The sequence below is a fragment of the Anthonomus grandis genome, chromosome 18 (genome assembly GCF_022605725.1).
Source record: "Anthonomus grandis grandis chromosome 18, icAntGran1.3, whole genome shotgun sequence".
NCBI classification, from domain to species: domain Eukaryota; kingdom Metazoa; phylum Arthropoda; class Insecta; order Coleoptera; family Curculionidae; genus Anthonomus; species Anthonomus grandis.
In genome coordinates, this window is record NC_065563.1 from 11,010,621 (window position 1) to 11,037,235 (window position 26,615).

The window sequence follows — 26,615 nt, forward strand, 5'->3', positions numbered from 1 at the left end:
TTTCCGCACCAACGAAATTAGTCCCGTTGTCGCTATAAATCTTTTTAGGTCTACCGCGCCGAGCTACAAAACGACGAAACACTTGCAAAAACCCCGCGGTCAAAAGCGACGTGCATAACTCCAAATGAACCGCGCGGTACACCGCACATGTGAAAAGACACAACCACGCTTTTTGTCCAGTTCTCAGGAATAACGGGCCAGCAAAATCCACGCCGGTGATCTCAAATGGAACTGCCAAACGCACTCGATCCAGAGGTAACGGTGGTGATTGAACAACCAAGGGTTTTCCATGCTGTCGTTTGCACACTACACATCTGGATATGACACTTCGAATACTACGTCTTCCTCCCATAATCCAATATTTTTCTCGTAAGAGACTCAGTAGACCTTGGGTTCTAACATGGCAAGACTTCGTATGCTCGAACCAAATCAAACTCTGTACTAAAGGATGCTTGGCAGGCAAAATAACGGGAAATCGGAAATATTCAGTATCTTCCCTGTTAGACACTCTTGATTTCAATCTAAGCACTCCCTTTTCATCATAAAATGGTTGAAGATTGCTGATATTTTTATCATCCTCTCCCGAAAAACACTCTTGCTGGATCAATTTAAATGCCAAGGTCTCGGCAGCCGTAAATTCTTCAGCACTTAACTCACCGCTTTTCTTATTATCTGAATGCGTGATGTTATAACAAAACCGGAGAATCCAACCAAGCATCCGTATTGTCTTGTGATAATTCGAAAAGTAGGATAAATTCCATTCACTCTGGATATTTAAATCAGCAAGGGCTAATACCAGCTGTTTTCGTCGCTCCTGTAAAATCTCCTCTTCATTGTAGTTTGGGTTTTCCAAAGGCCATTGGTCTGGTTCCTGATAGAGCCACGTAGGTCCCTCCCACCATTTAGCTTCAAATAATTGCTTTGGAAAACAACCCCGGGAAGGCAGATCTGCGGGATTACAAGCCCCTGGTATATGTCTCCAATGTTCCGCTATGGTTAGCTTTCGGATCTCCATAACCCTATTCCAGACGAATGTTCCCCATTGATCTTTTCTTTGTATCCACGATATTACCGTAGATGAATCGCTCCAAAAATAACAATGTGCGGTAGTATTGAGATTTTCTCTGACATTCTTAAAAAGTCTTGCACCTATTACTGCGGCCAAAAGCTCAAGCCTTGGTATCGTCATTTTCTTTAGTGGTGATACCCTAGCTTTACTTGCTAACAGAAAAACATTGACTTTTTGGTGCACAACCACTCTCAAAAAAATTGCACATGCATAAGAATCCTTGCTAGCGTCACAAAAGGTATGTATGCTGACATCTTGTATATTGCTCCCACCAGTCAAAGTCCATCTTGCAATTCGTATTTGCATCAGATATGGTAGTTCTCGCACCCAGCGTTTAAAAACTTGTGCATACTCCTCATCCACTGTTTCATCCCAAGTCAGTTGCTTTACCCACAGTTTCTGCAATAATAATTTGGGAAGCAATACTGCTGCTGACGTAAATCCTATGGGATCAAACACTTTCTGAGTTAACGATAGAATTTCTCTCTTAGTGACCACTAAATTGTCAACATCAATTTCCAAAAAACCTGGATTAAGAGTTAGAACATCTTGGTCGGGATGCCAAATTAAACCAAGTACAGGGCAGGGAACAGATTCTTTTTCTAAATTACCAATTCTCGTGTGCTCCCACCCTCTCAATTCGAATTGTCCTTCTGCCATGATTGCCACAGACTCGCGAATAAAGATAGCTAAAGTGTCACCATCTGGCACACTTGTGACACAATTGTCCACATAAAAGCTGTGCCGTAATCTCTCAACAGTGTCTCGTGAATAAGAACTGCTTCTGTCACCTTTTCTGAGGAATTGCTCAAGATGATACTCTAATGTCACACCTAATAAAAAAGGACTGCTATTCACTCCAAATACAACTCTCCTGAATCTAAAAACAACCTCATTGTGCTGATCATCTTCCCACAGGAACCTTAAAAAATCACGATCATTTTCATGCACGCTGATTTGCAGGAAAGCTTTGCGGATGTCCGCTATAACTCCTAGTTTATATTCTCGAAATCTTAAAAGCAGCGACGGTATCAACTCCACAAGATTCAAACCCTTTTCTAGACAATTGTTAAGTGACGGTTTGTTCTTCTCATGCGCAGATGCATCAAATACCGGTCGCAACTTTGTGGTCATACTGCTGTCTTTGATTACTACCCGGTGCGGAAGGTAATGACCTTTATTAACGTGCACTTCCGGGTTAATCCGTTCGATAATTTTCTCTGCTTCCCACTCTTTAAACACTTGGTCACACTGTTGAAAAAGTCCATCTCGTCTCAGTTTGGTAATATTGGACTTCAATCTCTTTTGAGCCAGACAGTAATTAGAAGGGAGGGGAGGGTGTCCATCAACCCACGGTAATCTAACCTCATATCGCCCTTCATCGTTGATGCGAATTGTTTCAAGAAATAGCTCCTTAGCTGCCATCGCCATTTCTTCTTTAGTTCTCTGCTCCGTTGGCTCCTTAATACCCAGAGTATCCAGTTCCCAAAGTTGTTCTATAGAGGCATCCTTCACAAAGAGATTTAGAGTTGTCATAGCAGCACTTATATTTCTCTTTCCATTAGTTACAACCTTTCCTATGACAGTCCATCCCAACCTAGTCTCAATCGCCATCAGACTACAAGACAAAGACTTTTGATTTCCCGTATACAAAATACCAGCTACATCTGCTCCTAACAATAGCTCTATGGGCCCGGCATCTTGGGAATCGGAAAGTTGAATACCTAGGTCTGCCAGTTCATCTGACCATTGACCACTAAATATTGGAGGTATATTACTACATATAATAGGCTGATCCAGAGCCTCCATAGAAAACACAAAGTTTTCACCACTTAATGTAATATCATAGCATTGATGGTCATAACCTGCCTCTCTACCTCCAAATAAACAATGAATCACCTTTTCAGAGCGCTTGGATTTATATTCGAGTTGAGCAGCTGTTGACTTCAAAATATAACTCCTCTGGGAACCACTATCCACTAACGCCCTCACTGTCTTGTACCCATTTAAACCTTTTAGTTGGACTCGAAGGGTTTGCAAAAATACATAAGTGTTAGTGTAATTCGCCAACGTCTGATCACGTACAACAGTTCTCTCTTCTCGAACGTCACTGCTTTGACCACCATTATAGCATTTTTCCTGTTTGGAAGCGACTTGATTGACTGACAGACTAGGACACATCAAAACAAGGTGGGATTTTTCACAAACAACACAATTGAAACGCCCTCTACACCTTCGAGATTGATGACCCACTTTCAAGCAACGGAAGCAAGCTTTCTTACTGGACAAAATATTTTTCTTTTCCTCTAGTGACATTTTATTGGCTTTGAAGCAAGAGGCACTTTCATGAGATCCGCCACAAAAAATACAACTGGCAGCATCGCAATTTACAAGACCCGCGGCAGTGGAAACTATGTCACCTCTAACAGACTTTCTTTTCTTAAAATTATCGTCATTAGAACACAATCTGACACCTGACATACGTTCCGTCAAACCAAAACCGTCTGCGGCCAAACTAATCCTCTGTTCATTCTCCACCTCACTACTGAGGAATTTCATTAGACCTTTTAACCTCAACTCTAACACAGAACCACCAGGATCATCAGGGACATCACTTGGAACACTGGTTACTGAAAAGGGTGAACGCTGCCAAACTCGAAGCAACTCTGGAGGTAAACATGACTCAATCAACGGAAAAAGTAAAGCTGAACAACTTTCCGTTGTAATACCCAAAGTCTCGAGTGCCCGCAATTGTGTCTCAATTTTATCATGGAGCATAGTAATATCCACCTTTTGTTTTCCAGTAGCGCTACCCAAAATTAATTTAAGAAGTTCCCTGATATAGACCTCAATCTGCATGTCTTTATTGCCGAACCTACTTTGCATACAATCAATAATTTTGACATAATTCTCGCTTACAACTGGAAAACTTTCAACAAGCTGTCTTGCTCGACTTCCTGGGATTGTCGTCTGCCACAAATACTCGATTTTGTCATGGTCATCAATGTCAGAGTCACTATGGATTTTCTGGAACTGGCTCCAGAAAGACAACCACCCCTGAACACTACCATCATAAGGTTTTAACTCGATGCGAGGTAATTTAAATTTTCGCTTACCTTGACTTTCTCCTGTCATCGAATTTACACTAGGCACAATACGGGTACTAGACTCTAAATCGGCATCCACGAAAAGTTTTTCACACCTTAGGTTCAGTTCACAAAACCGTTTGATATACATATCACAACTGTCCACCTCGGTAGAAAGTTCATCTTCCGATGCGTCCTCCAATAAACTCTTAAAAATCGCACTATCCCGCACTTTCAAATCTTCTGCTTTTGGTTTTAAAGTCTCCCATAAAACACGAATAGCCTCATTATTTTCCTCCGAACGGGGGCCATCTAACAAATTCGCGAGTTCATTGGCTGTTCTCGTGAAAGATCCACGGTAAACTTTTCGAGCCTTTTTCTGAGCTTCTAGTTCCTGATCCATGGTAACTAGTCAAAACCACGTCCCACACGATATGTGATTAACCAAAAAATAATACTTCCCAATATACAGAATCTTGATTCAAAATCCAAACGAACTTATCCGTACTCTTAACTGTGAAAACTCAAGCGTCGATTTGCCACTGTAAGCCGAGGTCCTGTCACGGTCGCCAAAATGTGGGGGCCAGCTAAAACTACCCGTCTTAGCTGCTTTACCCACTTAAAATACTCGGATACAGGGCAAATGATAAACTACGAATTCCTCGAACTCAGAACGTAATTTATTCATACTTGAGTTATAAATGATAAAGAAAACAAATAGACACTTCTTACACAGTTATTGGGAGTATTTAACAAACATTAAACTTAAAATTTACATCAGTAACCGCACGATTACAGAGGGCCAAAACACGGCGGCCGCGCGACGTTACTTAATCGTTACCGAATCGATGACAATAGACGACTAACTTATTGTCCGGGGAGCGGGGAAATAACAGCGCGTAATTATAAATAGATTGACAGATGAGCGCTGTTGCCACTACACTTAAACTAAATATGAAATTAAGGGAAAATAATACTGTCCCGAACAGTGCGCACTGATAACCAACAAACCTGCAAAGGGATTAATTATATAAAAACAAGCTTAGAAAAGATTTAAAACTTACATCCGGCCATTATGACTATAAAAAACGTGGCTAGCACCACCGTCCACCATATGCCCGATTGCAAATCGTGGGTGGACATTTGGAAAAGGGTGCACAGGGCACAACTGAAGATGGTATAGAGAAAAACCGATCCAGTAACCACACTTCCTGGCTCACAGTTTCCAAAAATCGGCCCTAACCTTTGAAAACAAACCAGTTCATTGCTCTAAGGTTTCTAAATGCTTTGCAACCCTTACCAGCTGTACTGAACCCTTAAGGTACCAGTGATATTGATGATTTCCGATACTGGGGTGGTCATTTCTGAGGTGGACACTGACACTTCGGATCCGGGGGTGGAGGCACTAATAGGCTTACAGGCCATAGTCTCATAGCTAGGTCTTAAAAAGAATTTGCATAAAAAATAGATAAATAATGAAATATGTGGTACCTGTAGCGTAAAATAATGACACTGGCGCTCACTATAGTGTAGGCAAGCAGGGTACCGATCGACATAAACTCGACCAACTTCTCCAAGTCGAACAGTAAAGCTATCAGGGCGGAGGATAGTCCGGAAATCACTAAGTTCGCCAAAGGTAGTTGAGTTTTACTGTTGACGTTACCTAAGAAAAGAAACCTTGAAAATGACTTACTTATTGTGTTAAAATTAACTTACCAAGAAACCCAAAGAGTAAGCCATCGCTAGCCATAGCGTACATACAGCGCGGCAAAGAAAATAACGAACCGAATAACGTGGTGGTCATGCCGCAAATGGCCCCCAAAGACACCACGTATTTGATCCAGTGTTGTCCTACGTTCGAGAACGCGTCCGGCAAAGCAGCACTAAAATAGTGTTATTATGGTGAGGGAGTTGTCACTCTTTCAATAGTCTTACCTTGGATTAATCTCATAGTAAGGAACCAATAGGGTTAAAGCAGCACTAACTAGGACGTACCCCACGGTCACTATTGCCATGGACACTATGGTGGCTATCGGAATTGAAAATGACGGATTTTTGGCTTCTTCTCCGGAGGTCGCTATGCTGTCGAACCCGACGAAGGCGTAGAAACATGTGGCAGCACCTAAATTTAGTTAAATGTAAAATTTACGAGGAAGCAAAACGGCTCTACTTGAAGATATATTTAAACCAGAAGCATGTTTTTATCATCAATGTGATTCTCAGGGAGTGCTGTACTATGGGGTGAAAGAATTATGGAAATATCTCAAGTGGTTTCAAAGTTATGCCCCCTAGGGTGATTTTGGAGCCTGGTGGACAAAATTGCCTCTAACTCAAAAAGTTTTTGAGGTACAGAAAACGTAAGTATATGAAATTATTGAGAAATTAATGACCTTCTTTGCCTTAAAACCCTTTTGAGGATACTCAAATTGTTACATTGAATATTCTGCAACAAAGTGAAAGTTTTGGAGAAAAAAATGTCCCAACCAAAACTGCCTTTACTACTCAAATAAATAAGCGAAAGGCATGGTTTTCACTCTCAAATTCATCCTCAGGGACTTCTATTATGGCCTGAAAAAAATATGACAATATTTCCAAAGTTATGACCAAAAATGGCCCTTAACGAATAAAAATTTATTAATTGCAATATGGTTCTAAAAACTTCAAATTGGTTGGCTATTGTACCCTGGTATACAAAAATGGCCTCTAACTTAGAAAGTTGTTGAGGTACAGATAACGTTTATATATGACATTAGTGGAAAATCTATGACTTTTATTGTCCTAAAGTCCTTTTGGGAATATTTTAAATATTTAATGAAATATGGTGAAACAAAGTGAAAGTTTAGTATAAAAAATTGTGAAAAAATATCCCAACCAAAATTGCTTTTACTACCCGAATAAGTAATCTAGAAGTACGTTTTTAGGCTCAAATATATCCTCAGGGACTGCTTTATTATAAGGTGAAAGATTCATGAAAATATTTTCAGCGGTTCCCAAACTATGAACAAAAATGTCCCTTGATGAATAAAAATCTGGTAGTTGCAATATAGTTCTGAAAAATTCAAATTGGACTCTTGGACCTTGGTGGACAAAATTGCCTTTAACTCAAAAAGTTTTTGAGGTACAAAAAACGTTTGGATATGAACTTATTGGGAAATTAATACTCTTTCTGGCAATAGAACTCTCTTAAGAATATTCCAGCCATTTGATGAAATATTGTGAAATGTAATGAAAGTTTGATAAGATAATTTAAAGGAAAACGTGCTCCGAGGAAAACTGCCTTTACTACTCAAATAAATAACCTAGAAGCACATTTTTACCTTACATTCATCCTTAGAGAGGTTTCTATTATTACGTGAAAGAATTTTGAAAATAATTCAAGTGGTTCCCAAGTTATGACTAAAAAAGTGAAAAAATGTTGTAGTTGCAATAGAGTTCTGAAAACTTCAAATTGGACTCTTGGACCTTAATGGACAAAATTGCCTCTAAATTAAAAAGTTTTTAAGGTACATAGATCGTTCGAATATGAGAATATTCGAAAATGAATGTCATTTTTTGGCCTAAAAACCCTTTTGAGAATATTCTAAGTTTTTTATGAAATAATGTGGAACAAAATGAAAGTTTAGTATAAAAATTCGGATGGCAAAATGCCCCAACCAAAACTACCTTGATAACCCAAATAATTAATCTAGAAGTACGATTTAACCCTCAAATCCATCCTCAGGGACTTCTTTATTATGACGTAAAAAAATTATGAAAATATTTTCATTGGTTATTGGCCTTAATTATTGTTCTCCCTAAAGAATGTGTATTATCTTCTGATACTTTTAAAATAATTTCTTACCTGCTATAACGCCTCCAAACCCATAAGGGAGAAACCCGCCCTTCTTGGACCAATTCTCCTCCCTAGCATAATACAGTCCCATCACGATCACTACGGCCATCACAGACAAATTGATAATCGTCAGGAAACTGTTTACCATGGCAGAACCCTTCACACCAACACCTATAAAGTTGCACTATAAGCTTCATACTTCACAATAATTACCATCAATACTCACCTAACAGTAAGGCATACATCAAACAAACCGCGAAAGCCAAAAAGTCCGGATACCTGCCCAAAAGTTGCTCGTGCAGTTCTCCAGTAAAGGAAATCGTGGAGTTACTTATGACACCACCGAAAAGGGAATCCACATAACCGCTCCAGGCTCTGGCAACAGACGCAGCACCTAATACATTAAATTTTAATACTGTTGTTTCGAGAATATGGTTGGCACCTACCGATCATATGCTCTAGCAGTATATTCCAACCGATAACGAAAGCCCAAAACTCTCCTATGCTGATATAAGTGTAAACGTAGGCGCTGCCTGCTTTAGGCACCCTGGTGCCGAATTCTGCGTAACACAGGGCTGATAGTAGGCATGCGAGTCCTGCCAGCAGGAAGGACAGGATTATGCCTGGACCCGCCATGTCTTTGGCTACTGTTCCTGTTAATACGTAGATTCCTGCTCCTACCATATGGCCCACCCCTAAAAAGCATATTGTTGTATATCAAAATTATACTGATAAAATTGTTATAATATGGCCTACCGAGCAGGGTGATATCGAAAGTATTCAAGCATCTATTCAATGGGGTTTCCATGAGGTCAGAGGGTAATTGCTTGTTGCGGTTCATTTTGGTGCATATGCCGGACATCACGTGTTTTAGGATCATTTTTCTCGAACCTGGCATTTTTGGTTGTCGGGCCTGAAATATACGGGAAAATTGAATAAGGTCTTGATTCTAACTTTAGGCCGAATCCCACTATGATCTGGTGAAAAAGGTTCTTTAGTAGCTTCGGTACTTTCGGAGTTATTTGAAATTTAAAGTTTGTCTGGAGCTTTCGCCCATTTATTGACGAGGCTTTCCGGGGTCCTGTTGTGAGTTAGTGAAGATTTTTTATGAAACGCCTAATACTTATTAAAGTTATTTAAAAAGAACTTTTTTTTGCTGTTGCTTGCAATAGGAACATTATAATAATGATTTTAGTGGATTATTAAGAAATTGTGGGGCGGCAATACAGTCCAAGCGTTGGATAAAGGGTCCAATTATGATTAAGTGACAAGACTTCTTTAGTACCTCTCATACTTTCGGAGTTATTCGAAATTTAAGATTGGCCCGGTGCATTCACCAATTTATCAAAGTACTTTCAAGAGTCGAAGAATACTCTAGTGTGAAGAATTGCTCATAGAATAATTTTTTGCTTTTCCATGGGCTTAAAGATAAAGGGTCTAACTATAATTTATTTCAAAAAATTTTATAGTACTTTTCATATCTTTAGAGTTATTTGAAATTTAAAAATTGTCTGGCGCATTCACCTATTTATGAACAACACTCAAGGGTTCTGCTATGAGTTAATGAGAGCTGCTAAGATTTGTATAATACGTACAATGTTTCTAAACGAGTTATTTTTTAAAAATTTGACGGATTTACTCATTTGTCTATAAAATGTTGGAGTTTTTTACTATTGCAAAATAGTAATCATTGAAGTGGATTATTTGGAGGTTTCTGACCATTATATTAAAATTTTTTCCTTATAAGGAATAGCAATAATGCATTAATGATTTTAATGGATAACTAATAATTTAGGGCTTGGTCAAGTACTCCAAAGGTTGGATAATGACCAACTATGATCTAGTGAAAAAACTTCTTTAATTCCTCTCACACAATCGGAGATATTGCAAATTTATAATTTGTCTAGCGCATTCTATTTTTTAAGAGAGCACTAGGGCATCCACCAATTTGTCATGAACCATATGTCCTGATAATACCACCGTTGCTTTGGTCATAACTACTGTAACTTGGTTTACTTCGTATAATTACTATTATATGAAGATTTTGGTTGTTGTATAGAAAATAACTCAATGATAATTGAATATATTTAGCATTATTTAAATATTGTCTGGTGCATTCACCAATTTATTAACACTTTTTCTAGGAGTCTTGATGTGACTTGAGTGAATATTTCTATAATACGCGCAATACTTTGGGAATTATTTGAAAAGACAAACATTTGGTGCCTTCATCAATTTGTCAATAAAATTTAAGACTAAAACAGTTACTGACTATGACATTGATGTTTTTTTTCTGTTGACTGAATAACAACGTTATAATATTTCAAATGAAGGTTTATCTAGTGCATTCTCCATTTTATGAAAACCACTTCTAAGGGGCTAAATAAGCAGTTGTAGCAAAAACAATGTGAATCGAATAGTTTCAGAGGTTTTTAGGGTAAAAATTTACATCCATTGTTATATGACGGGGTTGTTGTTGTATGGAAGAAAAATTTGAAATTTTATGTTTTACTGGCGCATTCACCAATTTATTGAAAACACAAACCATGACTTTGCTGTGACTTAGTGGGGATTTCTCAAATACGCCCAATATATCCAGAATTATTTGTTAGCACATTCGACAATTTGTCAATTCATTAAATAATGGTTATTGACTATTATATTACAGTTTTTGTTGTTAACCCTTTCGGCCCCAATGGGACAAATAAATCCCAACATACATTTCATAACATCTATCTGTCCCGTTTTTAATAGAAATTGTCATTAGCGGGTATTTTAAGGTTTTAACAATTTTTCTACAGGCAGCGACGCGCTTTTTGGAGGTCATTCTGATTGTAAACGCCGAAAAGCGAGCACGTTGTTTGTTTTTGACACTGTTTTTTTACAAATTTGATAGTTTTTGAAGCAATCTGTTTAGGTAAGTTCAGCATATATAATAGCAAAGTATTTTGATGGTTTTTGCATTTTGGGTGTAATATATGTGTTCCAGTGGGTTTTCTGATAGGGTGATTTATATCCCAATGGTATTTTTCAGTATATCAAGAAAGAAGTTGACTAGGGCAGAGCTTCAAGATCTTGCTGACAATTTAGAAGAGTTGTCATCAGGAGAAGACGTGCAATCCCCATATGAAGACTCTTCCTCAGAAGAAGACCCATTCCATAATTGTGAAGAGTCCGACGAGTTGTATCAGCCCTCGGACGAAGATAGTGGAGACATTGAAAGTGATGCAAACGAGAACCTAACCCAAACCAACGACGGCATTATTTCTGCTGAAAATTCAGATCAAGAGGCTGAAACTCCTGTTACAACTGGTAATATAATTTAGCCATTACCTACAAATACCTATATCCCAAGACTTAGCATTCCAAATGAAAGTCAATGTATCCTTCAATTGCTGCAAATGCCTCCCCGCTGGACATATTCACTAAAATTTGTCCTTGAAGTTTATTTACTTTTATTGCTGAGTCTACAAACCAGCAAATCAAAATTTACAAAAAAAAAGCAGGCGACTTTCACTGATGCAGGGAAGAGTATGATCACTATTGGCTGCACATTAGTTATGTGTTTCAATAAGGTGCCAAAACTTCGCCCTTACTGGTCATCGCATCCATCTTTGGGAAACAAGGCCATCAAATCGGCCATATCCGAAAACAGGGGTTTGTTTTTACTATCCAAGCTTTATTTCAATAATCCAGTCAGTAAGATTTACTATGTACAAGAGCTTCTATCTTGCTTCAAATATACGTTTCAGAAATATCGATCCGACAGTACAAGTCAAAGTATTGACGAGAGCATGGTGGGCTTCAAAGGAAGATCTTCACTGAAACAATATGTGCCACCAAAAACCTGTGAAAAGAGGCATAAAATTATGGTCTAATGCAAATGTATATTGCGGCAAGGACGACGTTGAAAGGAGCGGAACTTTGGGCGAAACTGTTGTAAAAAAATTATGTGAAACTATACAAAATCCAAACGTAGTTCTGGCCTTTGATCGTTTTTTTACATCAGTCCGTTTCATGGATTCCCTCCAATACCCAGCTGTGGGAACAGCCATTATTACAAGAAAAGACATGCCACAAAAATTAATCGAAAAACGAAAAATGTCTAGTCAAAGTCGAGTTTTTATCAAATCAAACAAACTCTATTGCGATCAAATGAGCAAGAATGAAAACTCCAATTCTCAGTCTCAAAATGTCTTTTTAATTAATCAGGTGGTGACATGTTTCGCTAATAAAGCATCATCAGACCTTATAGCTAGATGACCTGCTAAGTACTGCAGATACAAAGCAGGTTATTCTTTTGAGTAACTGCCATACCCCTGATATAACCTGTGTGAAGAGAAAAGACAAGACTGGGCATAGAGTTGACGTACCATGTCCCACTGCTATTGCATACTACAATGAAATCATGGGTGGTGTAGATCTGGCTGATCAGATGAGTGGTGTGTATGACTTTGGCAGAAAATCATGCAAATGGTGGAAAAAAGTATTTTATCGACTTTTGATTATTACTGTTGTTAACAGCTGGGTAATATATAATGACTTACGTCGTACCCAAAAATAGATACCCTTACTGGAATTTTTATTTACCTTAGCAGAGGACCTAATCGAAGAAAAACAACAGCAAACTTCGAAGAAACAGTCATGGAAATCCATCAAAGAGATCGTACTAAAAAATGTGGTCCAATAGAAACATCGAAACGACCAAGATGTGCTCGTTGCGCTCTTCAGAAAAAATAACGTAGAACCACTAATATTTGTGCAATGCGCGATGTAGGGTTGTGCAAGCATTGTTTTGCGCTTTATCGTTCGTCCTAAAATACCTAACTTTGCGGGTTGTCTTTTTGTGAAAAAATAAAAATTTTTAAATACAAAAATGCGTTTTTTTGGCCCCTAGGGATATTTATAACCCACCTAAAAATCCCGCTGGGATGTATTTGTCCCACAATTTTTTGCTCTCCCTGTATATATTTACCACAACTGTTTGTTATAAATTTTCCTGTATTAAATTTCGATTTTTTTTGAGATATAACTAGTTTTTTGCGTCTAAAGCTTAGAGTTGCCGTTTCAGAGTGTTCCCTGATGGTGCTTTTTTCCCCCAAAAAAACAAGTTTTTAAAATCTAACCTTAAAAAGGCCTAGTGTGTAGTTTATCGGGATTTTAAGTGGTGTCTACTGAACTATGTCTGGTACGTATTTAGTTTGTTACCAGCAATGCACATTTAAAGATCCACCCAAGAATCCAGGACATGTTTTCGGATATCCATGTGACTGGTGCAAAGTAATTAAATGCAAATCTTGTGCGAAAATTGGATCCAGTGAAGTCCGGACAATTGATCTATTCCTTATATATGTAAAGATTGTACTCCTAAACTCAAAAATTTATTCGTGATGGAAGCACGGATAACCTCTTTGGAGCAACAAATTAGGGCAGTGAGGGTTGAGACCAAGAACATGACAGGATTTTTGGAGAACATGAAGACTCTCAGTGAAGCCATTAAAACTATTAAGACATCCTTTGCAAGCTCGTTTGATGAACTGTAAAAAGGATTTGGCTGCGGTAAAATCTTCAATCACTCAGCAGTATCCTCCGCTGTCTGAAGCTTCTCCGTACATGCCACCTAGTATGGATACTGTTTTAACTGAAGTAAACGATAGAGCACCGAGGGCTAACAATATTATAGTATACAATGTACCTGAATCCAATTGTAATAAAATCCAAGATGATCAGCAAAAGGTATCTGAACTTCTGTTATCTATAAACAAAGAATCGGCTGTAGACAAAATGGGCAAGGTGATTAGATTGGGAAAGCAAAGAGACAATTATGTTCGGCCACTTAAGGTAGTGTTTTTCGAGAGCAGGATAGTTAAGGATATACTGTCGGCTGGACGAAAGGTGCCTGGGAATCATACATATAAAATTAAAGGTGATTTAACGATGATGCAGAGAGAGTGCATCAAACGGGTGGTCACTGAACTCAATAGAAGGAAGAATAGTGATGAAACAAATGTTTTCAATTAAATATAAAAATGATGCACCATATATCGCTACGACTACTGATACTTATAAATCTGAAAATAGAAGAAAAAACACTGTTTAGCCCCATTACAAGTATTTTGTTTTAATGTTGGTGGTTTGAGGACTAAAATTGAAGAACTCCGTAAACTAGTTTTATGTTCTCAATACAGTGTGTTGGTGTTTTTGTGTTTTTTTTTATGGTAAACACAAGCACAAGAGGAAAGTCCTATGTCACTCTTGGAGTGGTGCTTGCGCGAAGATATTTGCGGGCGTTTATCTTGAATCGCTGTAGGTTGTATGCGTCGGGAAATATGTGAGGTGGAAGCCCGTTCCACAATGAAGATGTTCTCCAGATGAATGAGTCTCGATACAGCGACGTCCTTGGAGTAGGCAGATGGACTCGATGTTGATGAGTCATGACGTCGAAATCCGCAGGTTCAAGCGTTTTCTCCCGCTGACAACTCAAATCGTTCTTGACAAATACTGCCAATCCAAAGTTTAGTCGAAATCGGCTGTGTAGATCGTATCCAGGATAAATGAGGTGAACATTTGTTGTTGAAGGTTTCACCTTTGTTTCTGCCAATGCCAGAATGTGAGGCTTATTTGATTGCAGGTGTTGGTGTACTGCATTAATATTGGTGTTTAGACCTCTGATGTTGCAGGCCGCATAACTGAGGTACATCCAGGTTTAGATGGAATAGTGAGAGTTGTTACTGTTCGCACTAGTAATGGGACTTTAAAGCGACCTGTGGTGAAGCTCTGTCCTTTGCCACTTTTGGAGGACTGAAAAATGCAATGCATTTTGGTGGGCGGTTTGTTAAGTTTTCATTTAATTTTCATGTAGTTTATTTAGTTCATATTAATTCATGTTCTTTTATCACTCGGTATTTTTTCTTTAGTTAAATTTAATGCCTTTGGTTGACTCACTCTGTTAAGGAAGTATTTCATTTGTTTAAATAATTTAACTTTTTTCTTTTTTTCTTGAATTTCAACTCCTCGTTTTGAGGCCTTAAACGGTGCGCGATTCATTCGAGCTCTAATCGTCAAACAGTTTAGAGTCGCGACTCGAGTAGTAATTATAATTCTAGTAATGTGCTGCTTTCTACGGCTCTTATAGATATGTTAGATGGGTCAGGAACATTTCAGAAAATTAGAATATTGCTTGATTCTGGCTCGTAACTTCACTTTATCTCACAAAATTATGTTAAACGTCTTGGACTTACTTCCTATAAGACGCCTTGCTCCGTTCAAGGTATTGGAGAAGCTCATGTACAAAACTGTGCAAGAAGTGTATTTACCAAGATTCGACCTTGTAATAAATTCACTCCGAATTTTGATTTGGAAGCTGCAGTTCTTCCAAAAATTTGCGGGCTATTACCTAGTCATCCTATTTCTACCGCAAACTGGCCTCATTTACGCAGCGCGTCCTTGGCTGACCCTTTCTATGATACTCCTAGCTCTATTGATGTATTAATAGGTGCTCCATTGTTCCCCTATATTTTACTGGAGGGTAGACTTACCGGTGACTATAATGAGCCAGTGGGAATTAACACTGTTTTTGGTTTTATATTGATGGGTAAAACGGTTTCCAACTCTTCACCTATCGCTACACAATCGCATCTCTGTTATCAGGCATCAGTTAATGATACTATGCAGAAATTTTGGGAAGTTGAAGAAGTACCACATGTCAAAGTTTTATCTCCCGAGGACGAGAAATGCGAAAATATTTTCCGTAAAACTACGTATCGCAATCGGGATGGCCGATTTGTGGTTTCCCTGCCCTTCCGAGGTGATGAGCCTATTTTTTATGGAAGTAGAGAATTAGTCTTCGCAATTTCTTATCGTTAGAACGCAGGTTACAGCAAAATCCGAAGCTTTATGCTGCTTTTATAAAGGAATGTTTAGATCAGAACCATATGGAATTAGTATCTTCAGATGTAATCCCAAAAAAGTCGTTCTATATTCCACATCACTGTGTTTTAAAGGATTCAAGTCCCACTACTAAGCTTCGTGTCGTATTCAATGCCTCTGCCAAACCATCAGATGGTATGTCACTTAATGATCATCTTCTGTCTGGCCCGAAATTGCAAACTGACATTTTTGCGTTGCTTCTTGGTTTTAGAATTCATCGATTTGTTTTCCTAGCGGATATTCGTCAAATGTTTCGGCAAATTATCGTTAACCCTGCCCACACTGATTATCAGAGAATTGTTTGGCGCTTTTCTAAAGATCAACCTATAGCTGACTACCGCCTTCTCACGGTAACGTATGGACTAACATGCGCGCCTTATTTGGCTATCAAGTCATTGTTTGTTCTGGCTGAAGAGGAAAAGGATAATTTTCCTGAGGCCTCGCAAATTATTTTAAATTCATGCTATGTTGATGATCTAACTGGAGGTTCATCAACAATTGAAGATTCTAGAAAACTTCAAAAGGACTTAGTACTGATGCTGCAGAAAGTGGTGTAGCAATGATCCTCGCTCGCTATCTGATTTACCCCCTTCTTATTTGTATAATGAGGACATTTCTCTGAATTTTGATTCAGAAAGTCCGCTAAAAGTTTTAGGTCTTTATTGGAACCATTCCTCTGATGTGTTTCAATTTTTCGTTAACTCTGTGGATAGGGGTTGCACTAAACGCCTATTGTTATCTAATTTGGCAAAAATTTCTGACCCACTGGGCTTTCTTTCCCCTTTAACGTTTCTCGTCAAGTTTTTAATTCAGCGTTTGTGGAATTTAAAGTTGGATTGGGATGCAACGCCTCCAAATGATATTCTTAATCTTTGTTATGTTAGAGATATTTCAACCCTTTCTAGCCTCAACATTCCTCGCCTACTATTTCCTTATTCTCCTGTTGAAACTTTGGAACTACATGGTCTCTGTGATAGCTCCGAAAAGGGTTACTGTGCCGTTATTTACTTTTGTAGTTTACTACCTAACGGTCAGCAACCACTCGTTTCAGTTGTGCAAAATCAAAAGTTGCACCACTAAAGACACTTTCTATACCACGTCTAGAACTTTGTGCGGCTGTGCTATTGTCTCGTTTGCTATCACATGTTTACGATATTTATAAAACATCTTTTGTTATCAATAAAATATACGCCTGGAGTGTTTCTACAATAGCACTTTCTTGGATTAAAGCCTCTCCGCATCGGTGGAGTACTTTTGTTAGCAACCGCGTTTCTTTTATCCAAGAAAGATTACTTTTATCTTGTTGGCATCATGTTTCATCTGAGAATAATCCAGCCGATCTCGGTTCTAGAGGTTTGCTCCCTATGGAGTTATGTAATAGTTCGCTTTGGTGGGCGGGTTCTAGTTTTTTAATTAGCTCAACTCGCAACTGGATCTCCTTCATAAACACTCCTTCAACTTCACATGATTTACCTGAAGAAAAGAAAACATGTCTCTTAATTTTTTCTTCTAAGGGTTTTCTGGATAATCTTATTTCAAGGTTCTCGTCGCTCGAGAAACTGAAACGCATTATGGCCTATATTCTTCGCTATAAGCATAATATTTCATTGGTAACCTTACTTTGGTAGAACTCCACAATGCATTAATGCTTTTGGTTAGACATGTTCAGTCGCAAACCTTTTCCTCGGATATAATGTTAATTCAAGGAAATAAAATACCTTCGAAAGCGTTTAGAAAATTGAATGTTTTCCTAGATAGTGCTGGGATACTACGTGTCGGTAGTAGATTAAAACATTCTTTAAGTTTTAACAATAACTATCCCGCTCTCCTACCCAGTTATCACGAGTTTACAAGGCTTGTAGTTACTTTTTTTCATTTAAAGTATTTTCACGCTGGTGTGCAGAGTGTTCAGTTTCTTATTACAGAGCAATTTTGGATATTGTCATCTAAAGCCGTTATTCGTCGTATTCTTGGTAAATGTGTTAGATGTAGGCCTTAGTCAATTCAACCTCCTATGGATGATTTGCCTGCATCCCGCGTATCACAGGTAAAACCTTCATTTCTTCATTCTTCAATTTCATGAACGGATATGTTTGTTTGTTTGCTTTGCGACTAAAGCTTTGCATTTAGAATTGGTATCCAGTCTATCTACGGAAGCTTTCTTAGCTGCTTTGAGACGATTTGTAGCTTGCCGAGGTCGCTGCCAACATTTGTACAGCGATTGATAACATAAAGGTTAAAAAAAAATCCATGACTTTCAGAGTTTATAACAACATAAATATGGAAAATTTTATAAACGATGGTTTGCTTATAAATTGGGATCAGATGTACCGCCTTATAGATATTAATGACAAAGTGCAGTTTTTTAATGAACATATTTTACAGCTTTTAAATACACATGCTCCGACTAAAAATAAAATTATTAAAGAGAAAATATACTGTCCATGGATAACCGAAAATATAAAAACCCTTATCAAATTACGTGATCGTGCTCATAAAAAATATCTGAAAAGTAAATCTCAGCCTCATTTTGAATATTATAAACAGCTAAGAAACTACACAAAACATGCTATAATACGAGAAAAAATAACATTTTTTAATCAATTATCAAACAAAAAAGGACAAGAATTTTGGAGAATAGCAGATAAACTATTCTTAACTAAAGGAAAAAGATATCAAAACGAGCGACCTACTAACATATCAAATCCAACAGATATTGGCAATTTTTTTAATACTGTTTCCACCCTACCTGATACTACAAGTAAAGAATGTATTGAATTTTATCAAAATAATACCATAAATAATGTAGAACTTAATTTCCAGCTTTTGGACCAAGACAATATGATTAAAATAATCTCGACTATTAAATCAAATGCAACGGGAATCGATGGTATTTCTATAAAAGATATAAAATTGTGTTTGCCTTTTTGCTTAAGTCCTTTATTGCATATTATTAACGAATGTATTCTTCAACAAAAGTCTCCAAATGTGTGGAAAAGGGCAATTATTAAACCCATTCCAAAAAATTTAAATCCAAAAGAGCATAAAGATCTCAGACCAATTAGTATTCTACCAGCATCATCTAAAATTCTGGAAAAACATATTTTTAATCAAATTTCAAATTTTGTTGATAAACATAAAATTATCCCCGATTGTCAATCCGGTTTCAGAAAAAACTTTAGCACGTCTACAAGTTTGGTGGGTATTTTAAATGATATTAGGGTAAATGAGGAGAATGGTCAGCCAACATGTATGGCCTTATTGGACTTTAGTAGGGCTTTTGACACGATTAACCATGAAATGTTATTGGCAAAATTAAAATATATTGGTATTTCAGAGAGCGGTGTAAATTTTTTCAAGGATTATTTGCGTAATAGAGACAGTTGTGTTATGGTGGTTCGGCAGTCTGAAAAGCATTACTCAGAATTTACACCTTTTAACCAGGGAGTACCTCAAGGCTCTATAGTATCGCCGTTACTTTTCTCTATTTACGTGGCTGATATGTACAAAGTAATAAAACACGCCACTTTGCAACAATATGCCGATGATTCCCAAGTTTATATTCCAATTCTCCTTAATAATATAAATCTATTCTATCAAAATTTTAATAGTGATTTAATTAGTCTACATAAATACGCAGAAAATCATAATCTTAAGCTTAATGCCACAAAATCTAAAATTCTTATTATGTGCTCCAACTTTAATATAAGGCAAAGGCTCGAACACAACTTATCCTTAAATCCTATATCTATTGATAATACTTCAATTCCTGTTGTTTCCGAGGCAAAAAATTTAGGCGTTATATTTGACAGCTCTCTCTCTTTTGAATTACACATAAAAAATAAAACGAAAACTGCTTATTTACGTTTAAAAAAACTTTTTAAGTTTAAGCGAAATTTATCGGCAAAACAAAAGTACTTATTGTGCGATAGTCTTATTTTGTCATTGTTTGATTATGGTGACGTAGTCTAGGGAAATTCTTTATCTTCACAAAATAAAAAAATTATACAAAAAGTCCAAAATTCCTGTATGAGATTCTCTTATAGTATCCCCTACAGAAACCATATATCGCCTTATCTCAATAATAATAAAATATTAAATATGAACAATAGAAGAAAGCTACATATGTATAATTTTGTATATCGCATAGTAAATAATAATCAACCATTTAATTTAAGAAGTCAGTTTCAAGAATTCGAACATGCGCATGCCACACGAAATAACGTTTTTATCGTACCATTGCATAGAAGCGCAGCATTTCAACGTTCTTTTAAGTATGTAGCTGTTCAAATGTGGAATGGCTTAAACAATGACATAAAGCAAATGCCCTTGGGAACTTTCTCTGGTCAAATAAAATCTAAACTACTTATGGAACAAATAATTGGCAATTAATTCAAGTAGGGTGATATATAAAATGTGATAATGCGTATAATAACATAATACAAGAAATAGTAACATGTAACAGAAGATATACATGTGTATATAATATGCTAATTTTCAGTGGAATGTTCGGAGATTATATTTTAAAATCCCGTTTTTAGTTTTATTCTTTCTTTTTCCGTAACATACATACGTATATTTTTTAATAGCCTAGGCCGATGCACGCATCTTGGGGTTATTTTTTTGGGGTCTTTTTTCGCCTCGTCTGTCCTCTCTCCTTGCGCTCGTCCGTTGTCACACTGCCGCTGCCTGTCTTAAAATCTTAGGTTAATTAATTCTATATCTTACTTTGCATTCCTATATAAAAACGTTATTTTTATTTTTGTAAAATTGTTTCTGTAAATTGTAAAGGGCTTTTTCATCCCTTCTTTGCTTGTGCTAACTAGGGAAAACGGTTTTATAATCGAGAGAATAGTCCTATTTGTCAATGTAATTTTTTTTTCTTTGTAATTTTTATTGACCTATAAAACTGTACATTTTGACTAATAAACCATTTTTGATTTGATTGATTTGATTGTGGTAGCAACTTTATTGGTGCATCCAAGCAGTTAAATAATTTTATGTTAAAATCCGCCGCATCTGAAGGTATAACATGGCATTTTAACCACTTTGGAGAATTGTGGGAGGCCGGAGTGAAATCTGTAAAAACTCATTTATACAGAGTCATTGGTATGCAGTGTTTGACCTATGAGGAGCTAAATACTGTATTGGTTCAGATTGAAGCCTTTCTTAACTCGCGACCTCTTACACCCTTTAGTAATGATCCCAATGATATGACTGCTCTAACCCCGGGTCATCTCCTGACCCTGGAACCTCCGAGTGTTCCTCCTGAATTGGATGTCACCTCACTTCCCGTTGGAAAATGCTTCAAAAAATGCACCAAGAATTTTGGCGTCGTTGATAGGGTTGCCACGAGACGAGACGAGACGAGATTAAGAATTGTCTCGTCTCGTCTCGAAAGTTCGAGACAAATATTTTTCGAGACGAGTCGAGACAAGCTTATGTCTCGTCGAGACAAGACCTTATCTCGTCTCGTCTCGTCTCGTCTCGTTTTGTCTCGAAAAGTTCTGATACCTATGTAAAAGCCCAGGATAAAACTTAAAAATTTAATAGACCCCAATAAACAATAAACATATTATAGGTAGTTAAGTATGAAAGTTAAAAAAAATCATATTCGATTTTTAAATTAATTGGGCAGGTAGGCATGTTGGGAAAGATTTTTTTAAGATTTAATAAAATATTTATATGAGCACCCCATTAAAGTCATGTAAAACGCATTTTCCAACAATCTATAGTAAGCAATAATATAAAACAGTCATAGTGTTTTTATAAAAGCGGCAATAGCAGAATATTGAAAATAATATTTTATATGCATTTAAGCTACAGTTGTCAACATACCTTTTAACAGCAGAAAAATATCAATAAAATATTAGAAAGGTAGGTATTAAATTATTAAATAATATTATTTTTAATAAAATTAATATTAATTTGTTATTCGTTAAGAAAAAGTTATGTTATGGTTGTCACAGAACTAAGTATTAAAAAAAACTATTATAACAATATTTAATATAGTAACAATATTTAATATTTGGTCATTATATGCAGCCATAAACATATTACCCTTTTTTCCCTAGATTTTCAAGTACTCATCAAGTATATTTTACCCAAGAAGGTTCTTTTTTATCATTGCCATATGTTACACGCCATATGAAAAAAGCTGGCTTGGTTGTTACAAAACAACGGAATAGACTCAACGCAGAATCGGCTCGTTCATTGCTGTGCTTAAATTCATGGTACACTTGTAGATTAAAAGATAAAATCAATATTGACTACTGAAACTTAGCTTTTTATTGGGTATTTATTTATGCCTTTTGGTATTTATTAGCAATTTGATCTAAACATTTTACGTACATAGATAAATTTGAACTAAATGTCTATTCTAATTAAGTTTATACTTATATCTTACTTGTCATGTTATATTGTTTTTTAAATGTATTTATTTGTTGTTGCTGTTTATAAAATATATTTATTTAACGTAAACTTAATTTGTTCTCGTATTTTTAATATTTAAGTTTCAGAATTTATATTATTTCTTTATGAAGAGTGCAATGTAATAACTATAATGTACCTATTAAAATATTAAACATAAATTTGTGTATTTGTTTGGCTCTATATTTTTTTATTCTAAAATTTATAATTTATTATATTTACTTTATTCCATAATTAAGTAAGTAATTTATTATAAAGGGTATACACAGCCTTTGAAGCATGGCTTAGAAGGTTATATAGGAATACTTATTTTAAGACAAAAATTCCAATAATCGTATCGAACATATTACCTGTAGACGTCGACATTTTTCATAGACTTTTTTAACAGATGACAAAGTATCATTCGATTTTGTTTGTTCGAGACGAAAGATAGGTATTAAAAAACATAATATGTATGTGAATATATTATTAAATAGGAGCCTCTTTAAATAATAATTATAAAGCAAATTGCAAAATATGGCAAAACCAAAACTCTAGGGACAAATCGACACGTTATGAATGCAGTTAAAGTGCAAGTGCAACGATATATTAGAATGGTCACCCGTCAAAACACCAGCATTTTACTTCTCAAACAATGTAAATAGTGGATGACATTGTTTGGCAGGTGGAATGCTGGTGTTTTGACGGGTGACCATTCTAATATATCGTTGCACTGGACTTTACCATTTTTCGGAGGGTTTCGATAGTTTTTCAGTTTTGTAACAGTGACGCAACTGTTCCGTCCGGTGAATGCAGGTAATATTCTTAAATTTTTGGTAAATTCAAAAAATATAATAATATATGGTGTTTGTTTAAAATAACAAAGCCCACCGTTTTATGACACACCTTGTATAAAAACGTTAAGTTGAAAAAAAAATGCGCAGCTAAAATAAAAACAGACGTGACTGGTTCAAGAGATTTAAATAAACATACCCCTAAATTCTAAGGATATTTTTTCCAATCTACACACCACCTGTTACACAAATCATAAGCCCATTAGTATAATAATGGGGAAACAAAAAAATAATCAAAACCTATTCCGTGATTTTAATGACAATTTTACCAATTATTACTGGAAGCATTTTACATATATCGAGACGTCTCGTCTCGTCTCGTCTCGCCTTGTCTCGAACATTTTTATCTTGTCTCGAAATTCGAGACAAAATACTTTCGAGACGAGATAAAATGGCTTCGAGACGAGACGAGACGAGACGAGACATCTCGTGTCTCGTGTCTCGCGGCATCCCTAGTCGTTGATCTGGTGAGTACTTGCATACGTACCACCAACGTGCTAAATGGCATAAATCCAGTGGTAATCTTTCACCAGGAACTTTAGTTTTAATTCGCAATGATTTGGCCCCTCCTCTGCATTGGTCAATGGGCCGCATAACTGAGGTACATCCAGGTTTAGATGGAATAGTGAGAGTTGTTACTGTTCGCATTAGTAATGGGACTTTAAAGCGACCTGTGGTGAAGCTCTGTCCTTTGCCACTTTCGGAGGACTGAAAAATGCAATGCATTTTGGTGGGCGGTATGTTATGTTTTCATTTAATTTTCATGTAGTTTATTTAGTTCATGTTCTTTTATCACTCGGTATTTTTTCTTTAGTTAAATTTAATGCCTTTGGATGACTCACCTTGTTAAGGAAATATTTCATTTGTTTAAATAATTTAATTTTTTTTTTCTTGAATTTCAACTCCTCGTTTTGAGGCCTTAAACGGTGCGCGATTCATTCGAGCTCTAATCGTCAAACAGTTTAGAGTCGCGACTCAACACCGAAAAATCGCTAGCGTGAAAGTGTAGATAATTCGTAAATCTCGGCCACCGATATTAAAAGGTAAGGTCTCACAACAGCGTTTTCCAAGTTTTTAGTTAATCTCATTAAGTGTTTACAGTCCACTTAATTACCTCTTTTTTTCCTTTTTTGTCATCGTGAGTTAGCTAACTTTTTAATTTAATTTTTTATTTGAACTCAGCGCAATTAATCAACAAAGAGATAGTTGAATAGTTTAGGTATTTCATTTTGAATGCACATTCCTCTATAATTTTCTACAGAAGATTTATTTCCAGATTTAAATATAGGTCTTATATGGCTTTCTTTCCAGAAACTTCCCAATGACATGGACTTGTTAAATATTAAGTTTAGAAGTATAGATAGCTAAGGTGTATACAAATTTAATAAAAAAAATAACATGGAATACCATCTGGTCCACAACTAAGTTTAAAGGGCATTAAATTTACAGCCTCAATTATGTCCGTGACATTAAACTGATAATAATTCACATTAATTCATTTCTGAAAGACATAACTAGCAGAATAGGTAATTCATTATAGATTCTTTATATACCGTTGAAAAAACTCTGAAAACAAATTTACCAACTCTTGATTATTGCTGTTAGTAGCAAACCATTAAATTCAACTACATGGGGCAACATAAAATTCTTTCTTTTTTCGTTAATAAATGTCCATTAGACTCTATGTTATTTAAATGCGAATTATAGCATGTATCGCTTAGTTTTTAACTTTGGTTTCTAAGCGTTACAAATGTTATCATGTATATGATTTATGGTCTTTTTTCTTGTCTATGATCATAGTGCGCAGTTCCGCACTACTTGGAAATGTTGAGGTCTTAAATATTTTTAAAGGTACTTAATGTTCAATAGCCTGAAATAAACGGTCGTAAAAATAAGAGATAAATTCATTTACATCCAATCAATACCTGTTAAATAATTGTTTATAAGAAAATAATCACAGTTTTTAAAATCATAAAAGTATTTTTCATAACTACTAAAATTTAATGCTGTATGATGAATACAATTGGGCAGTAACAAATCTATAGCCTCTGATACAATAAAATTATCCCTTTAATATTTGGGGAAGCTAAATCTAAAAGAGTTAGCTGGAGAGGTGTTGTTGCATTGTGCCGTTAAACCTATATTGACTATTGCATCGCAGTTTTTTTGTTGTTAACGGAATAACAACATTATGATTTTTTTAAGGGTTGGCAAAATAGTTCAAAAAATTCTTCTCTCTCAATATTCCTGGCGCATTTAGCAGAACCCCACTAAAACCCTTAAAATGCCTGTTAAAAACCCTTAATTATTCACTTTTCTACTCTTAAAATTAAAAACTTTCCCAGCACCTTCACAAATTTCCTTGACAGGGTCGTAATTATACTTTCTTCGACTGAAGTTTGTAATAGAGGCCTCAATAGAGTCCACTCTACAATTCATTTAAGTAATATTTTAAGAGTCTATTTTTAGCCTATGGACTAATCAAAGTCTAGAACTCACCTGAAACTTCTTGCTAATATAAAGTAGCGATTGATTGGTTAAATACAAAAACACTCCCGAGGCTTTCGTTCTGCCTTAAATTGTGCCCAGGAATTTGTGCAATACGTTACGGATTTAACAAAAACGGGAAGTTTACGGGATCTGCACGTCAGGAATTGAAGGGTGAAAAGAAGTCGGAAAATCGAGAGCGCAGACGTTCGGAAAAATCGATTTTCCACGCTCTCCATTTCGGGTTTTATTTTTTTCTTTATCTACACGTTATATAACATAATTTGAACAATAATAAACAATTAGTCATTGTTGTTCCTTTGTTTTTTTTTTTTTATTTTAAATGGCCATCACGACTGTAAGATGAGCTTTGCATGACCGATGATGATGATGGCAAATTGAAATTCTCCGAAATACAACAAAAAAAAAATTAGTCGCATATAAATCTAACCGGCCAGAGTGGTTATTCATCCGGTTTTAACGCTATTTTTGTCCTACATTTTTTCGAAATTAAATTACCATTAAATGGGATCAACATATTTATGTAAATCGCCTATATAACTGTTCTTGCATAGGTATATATAGATATATAATATGTAAATTAGTGCCTAGAAGTTATATGTGTTTACCATATTATTATGTTGCTGCCGGGATTATTATTTATATTATTTATTATAAGTGGATCTTGTTGTATCCGAGATCATTGTATACAGGGTGTTTTAAATTCGACCCTCAACATAGAGGTCTCGGACACTTTTTTTTTGTGCTACATGATGGTGTTTTTAGATTTTTAATACGACGTTTCGCCTTTTGTCAACCATCATTAACTCTATTTTTTCTAATGGGCGCTATATTGAATTGTACATTTTTTAAAATCTGTGGAAAAGTATCATGCGTTATATTAATTTTTTGTAAAAAAACGAAATTTGCCGCAGTTGTCTGTGATAAAT

The 26,615-nt window shown here is 36.1% G+C and overlaps 1 protein-coding gene across 2 annotated transcripts in view; it reads right to left on the reverse strand.

Annotated features, from left to right (window-relative positions):
* The window catches only part of LOC126746820 (cationic amino acid transporter 4), a 34,358-nt gene extending 8,511 nt beyond the window's left edge, over positions 1-25,847 (reverse strand). The window contains exons 1-11 of one of the 2 annotated variants that reach the window (XM_050455219.1): positions 25,678-25,847; positions 8,744-8,900; positions 8,434-8,682; positions 8,214-8,381; positions 7,997-8,158; positions 6,091-6,277; positions 5,872-6,038; positions 5,647-5,818; positions 5,456-5,596; positions 5,220-5,398; positions 5,144-5,166 (exon numbers count right to left, since the gene is read on the reverse strand). In XM_050455219.1, the coding sequence (XP_050311176.1) occupies positions 5,144-5,166; positions 5,220-5,398; positions 5,456-5,596; positions 5,647-5,818; positions 5,872-6,038; positions 6,091-6,277; positions 7,997-8,158; positions 8,214-8,381; positions 8,434-8,682; positions 8,744-8,885 (1,590 nt within the window). In that variant the 5' untranslated portion in view covers positions 8,886-8,900; positions 25,678-25,847. The remainder of the gene's footprint in view (positions 1-5,143; positions 5,167-5,219; positions 5,399-5,455; positions 5,597-5,646; positions 5,819-5,871; positions 6,039-6,090; positions 6,278-7,996; positions 8,159-8,213; positions 8,382-8,433; positions 8,683-8,743; positions 8,901-25,677) is intronic. The other variant, XM_050455220.1, reaches the window with a different exon arrangement.
* Positions 25,848-26,615: the final 768 nt, after the last annotated feature.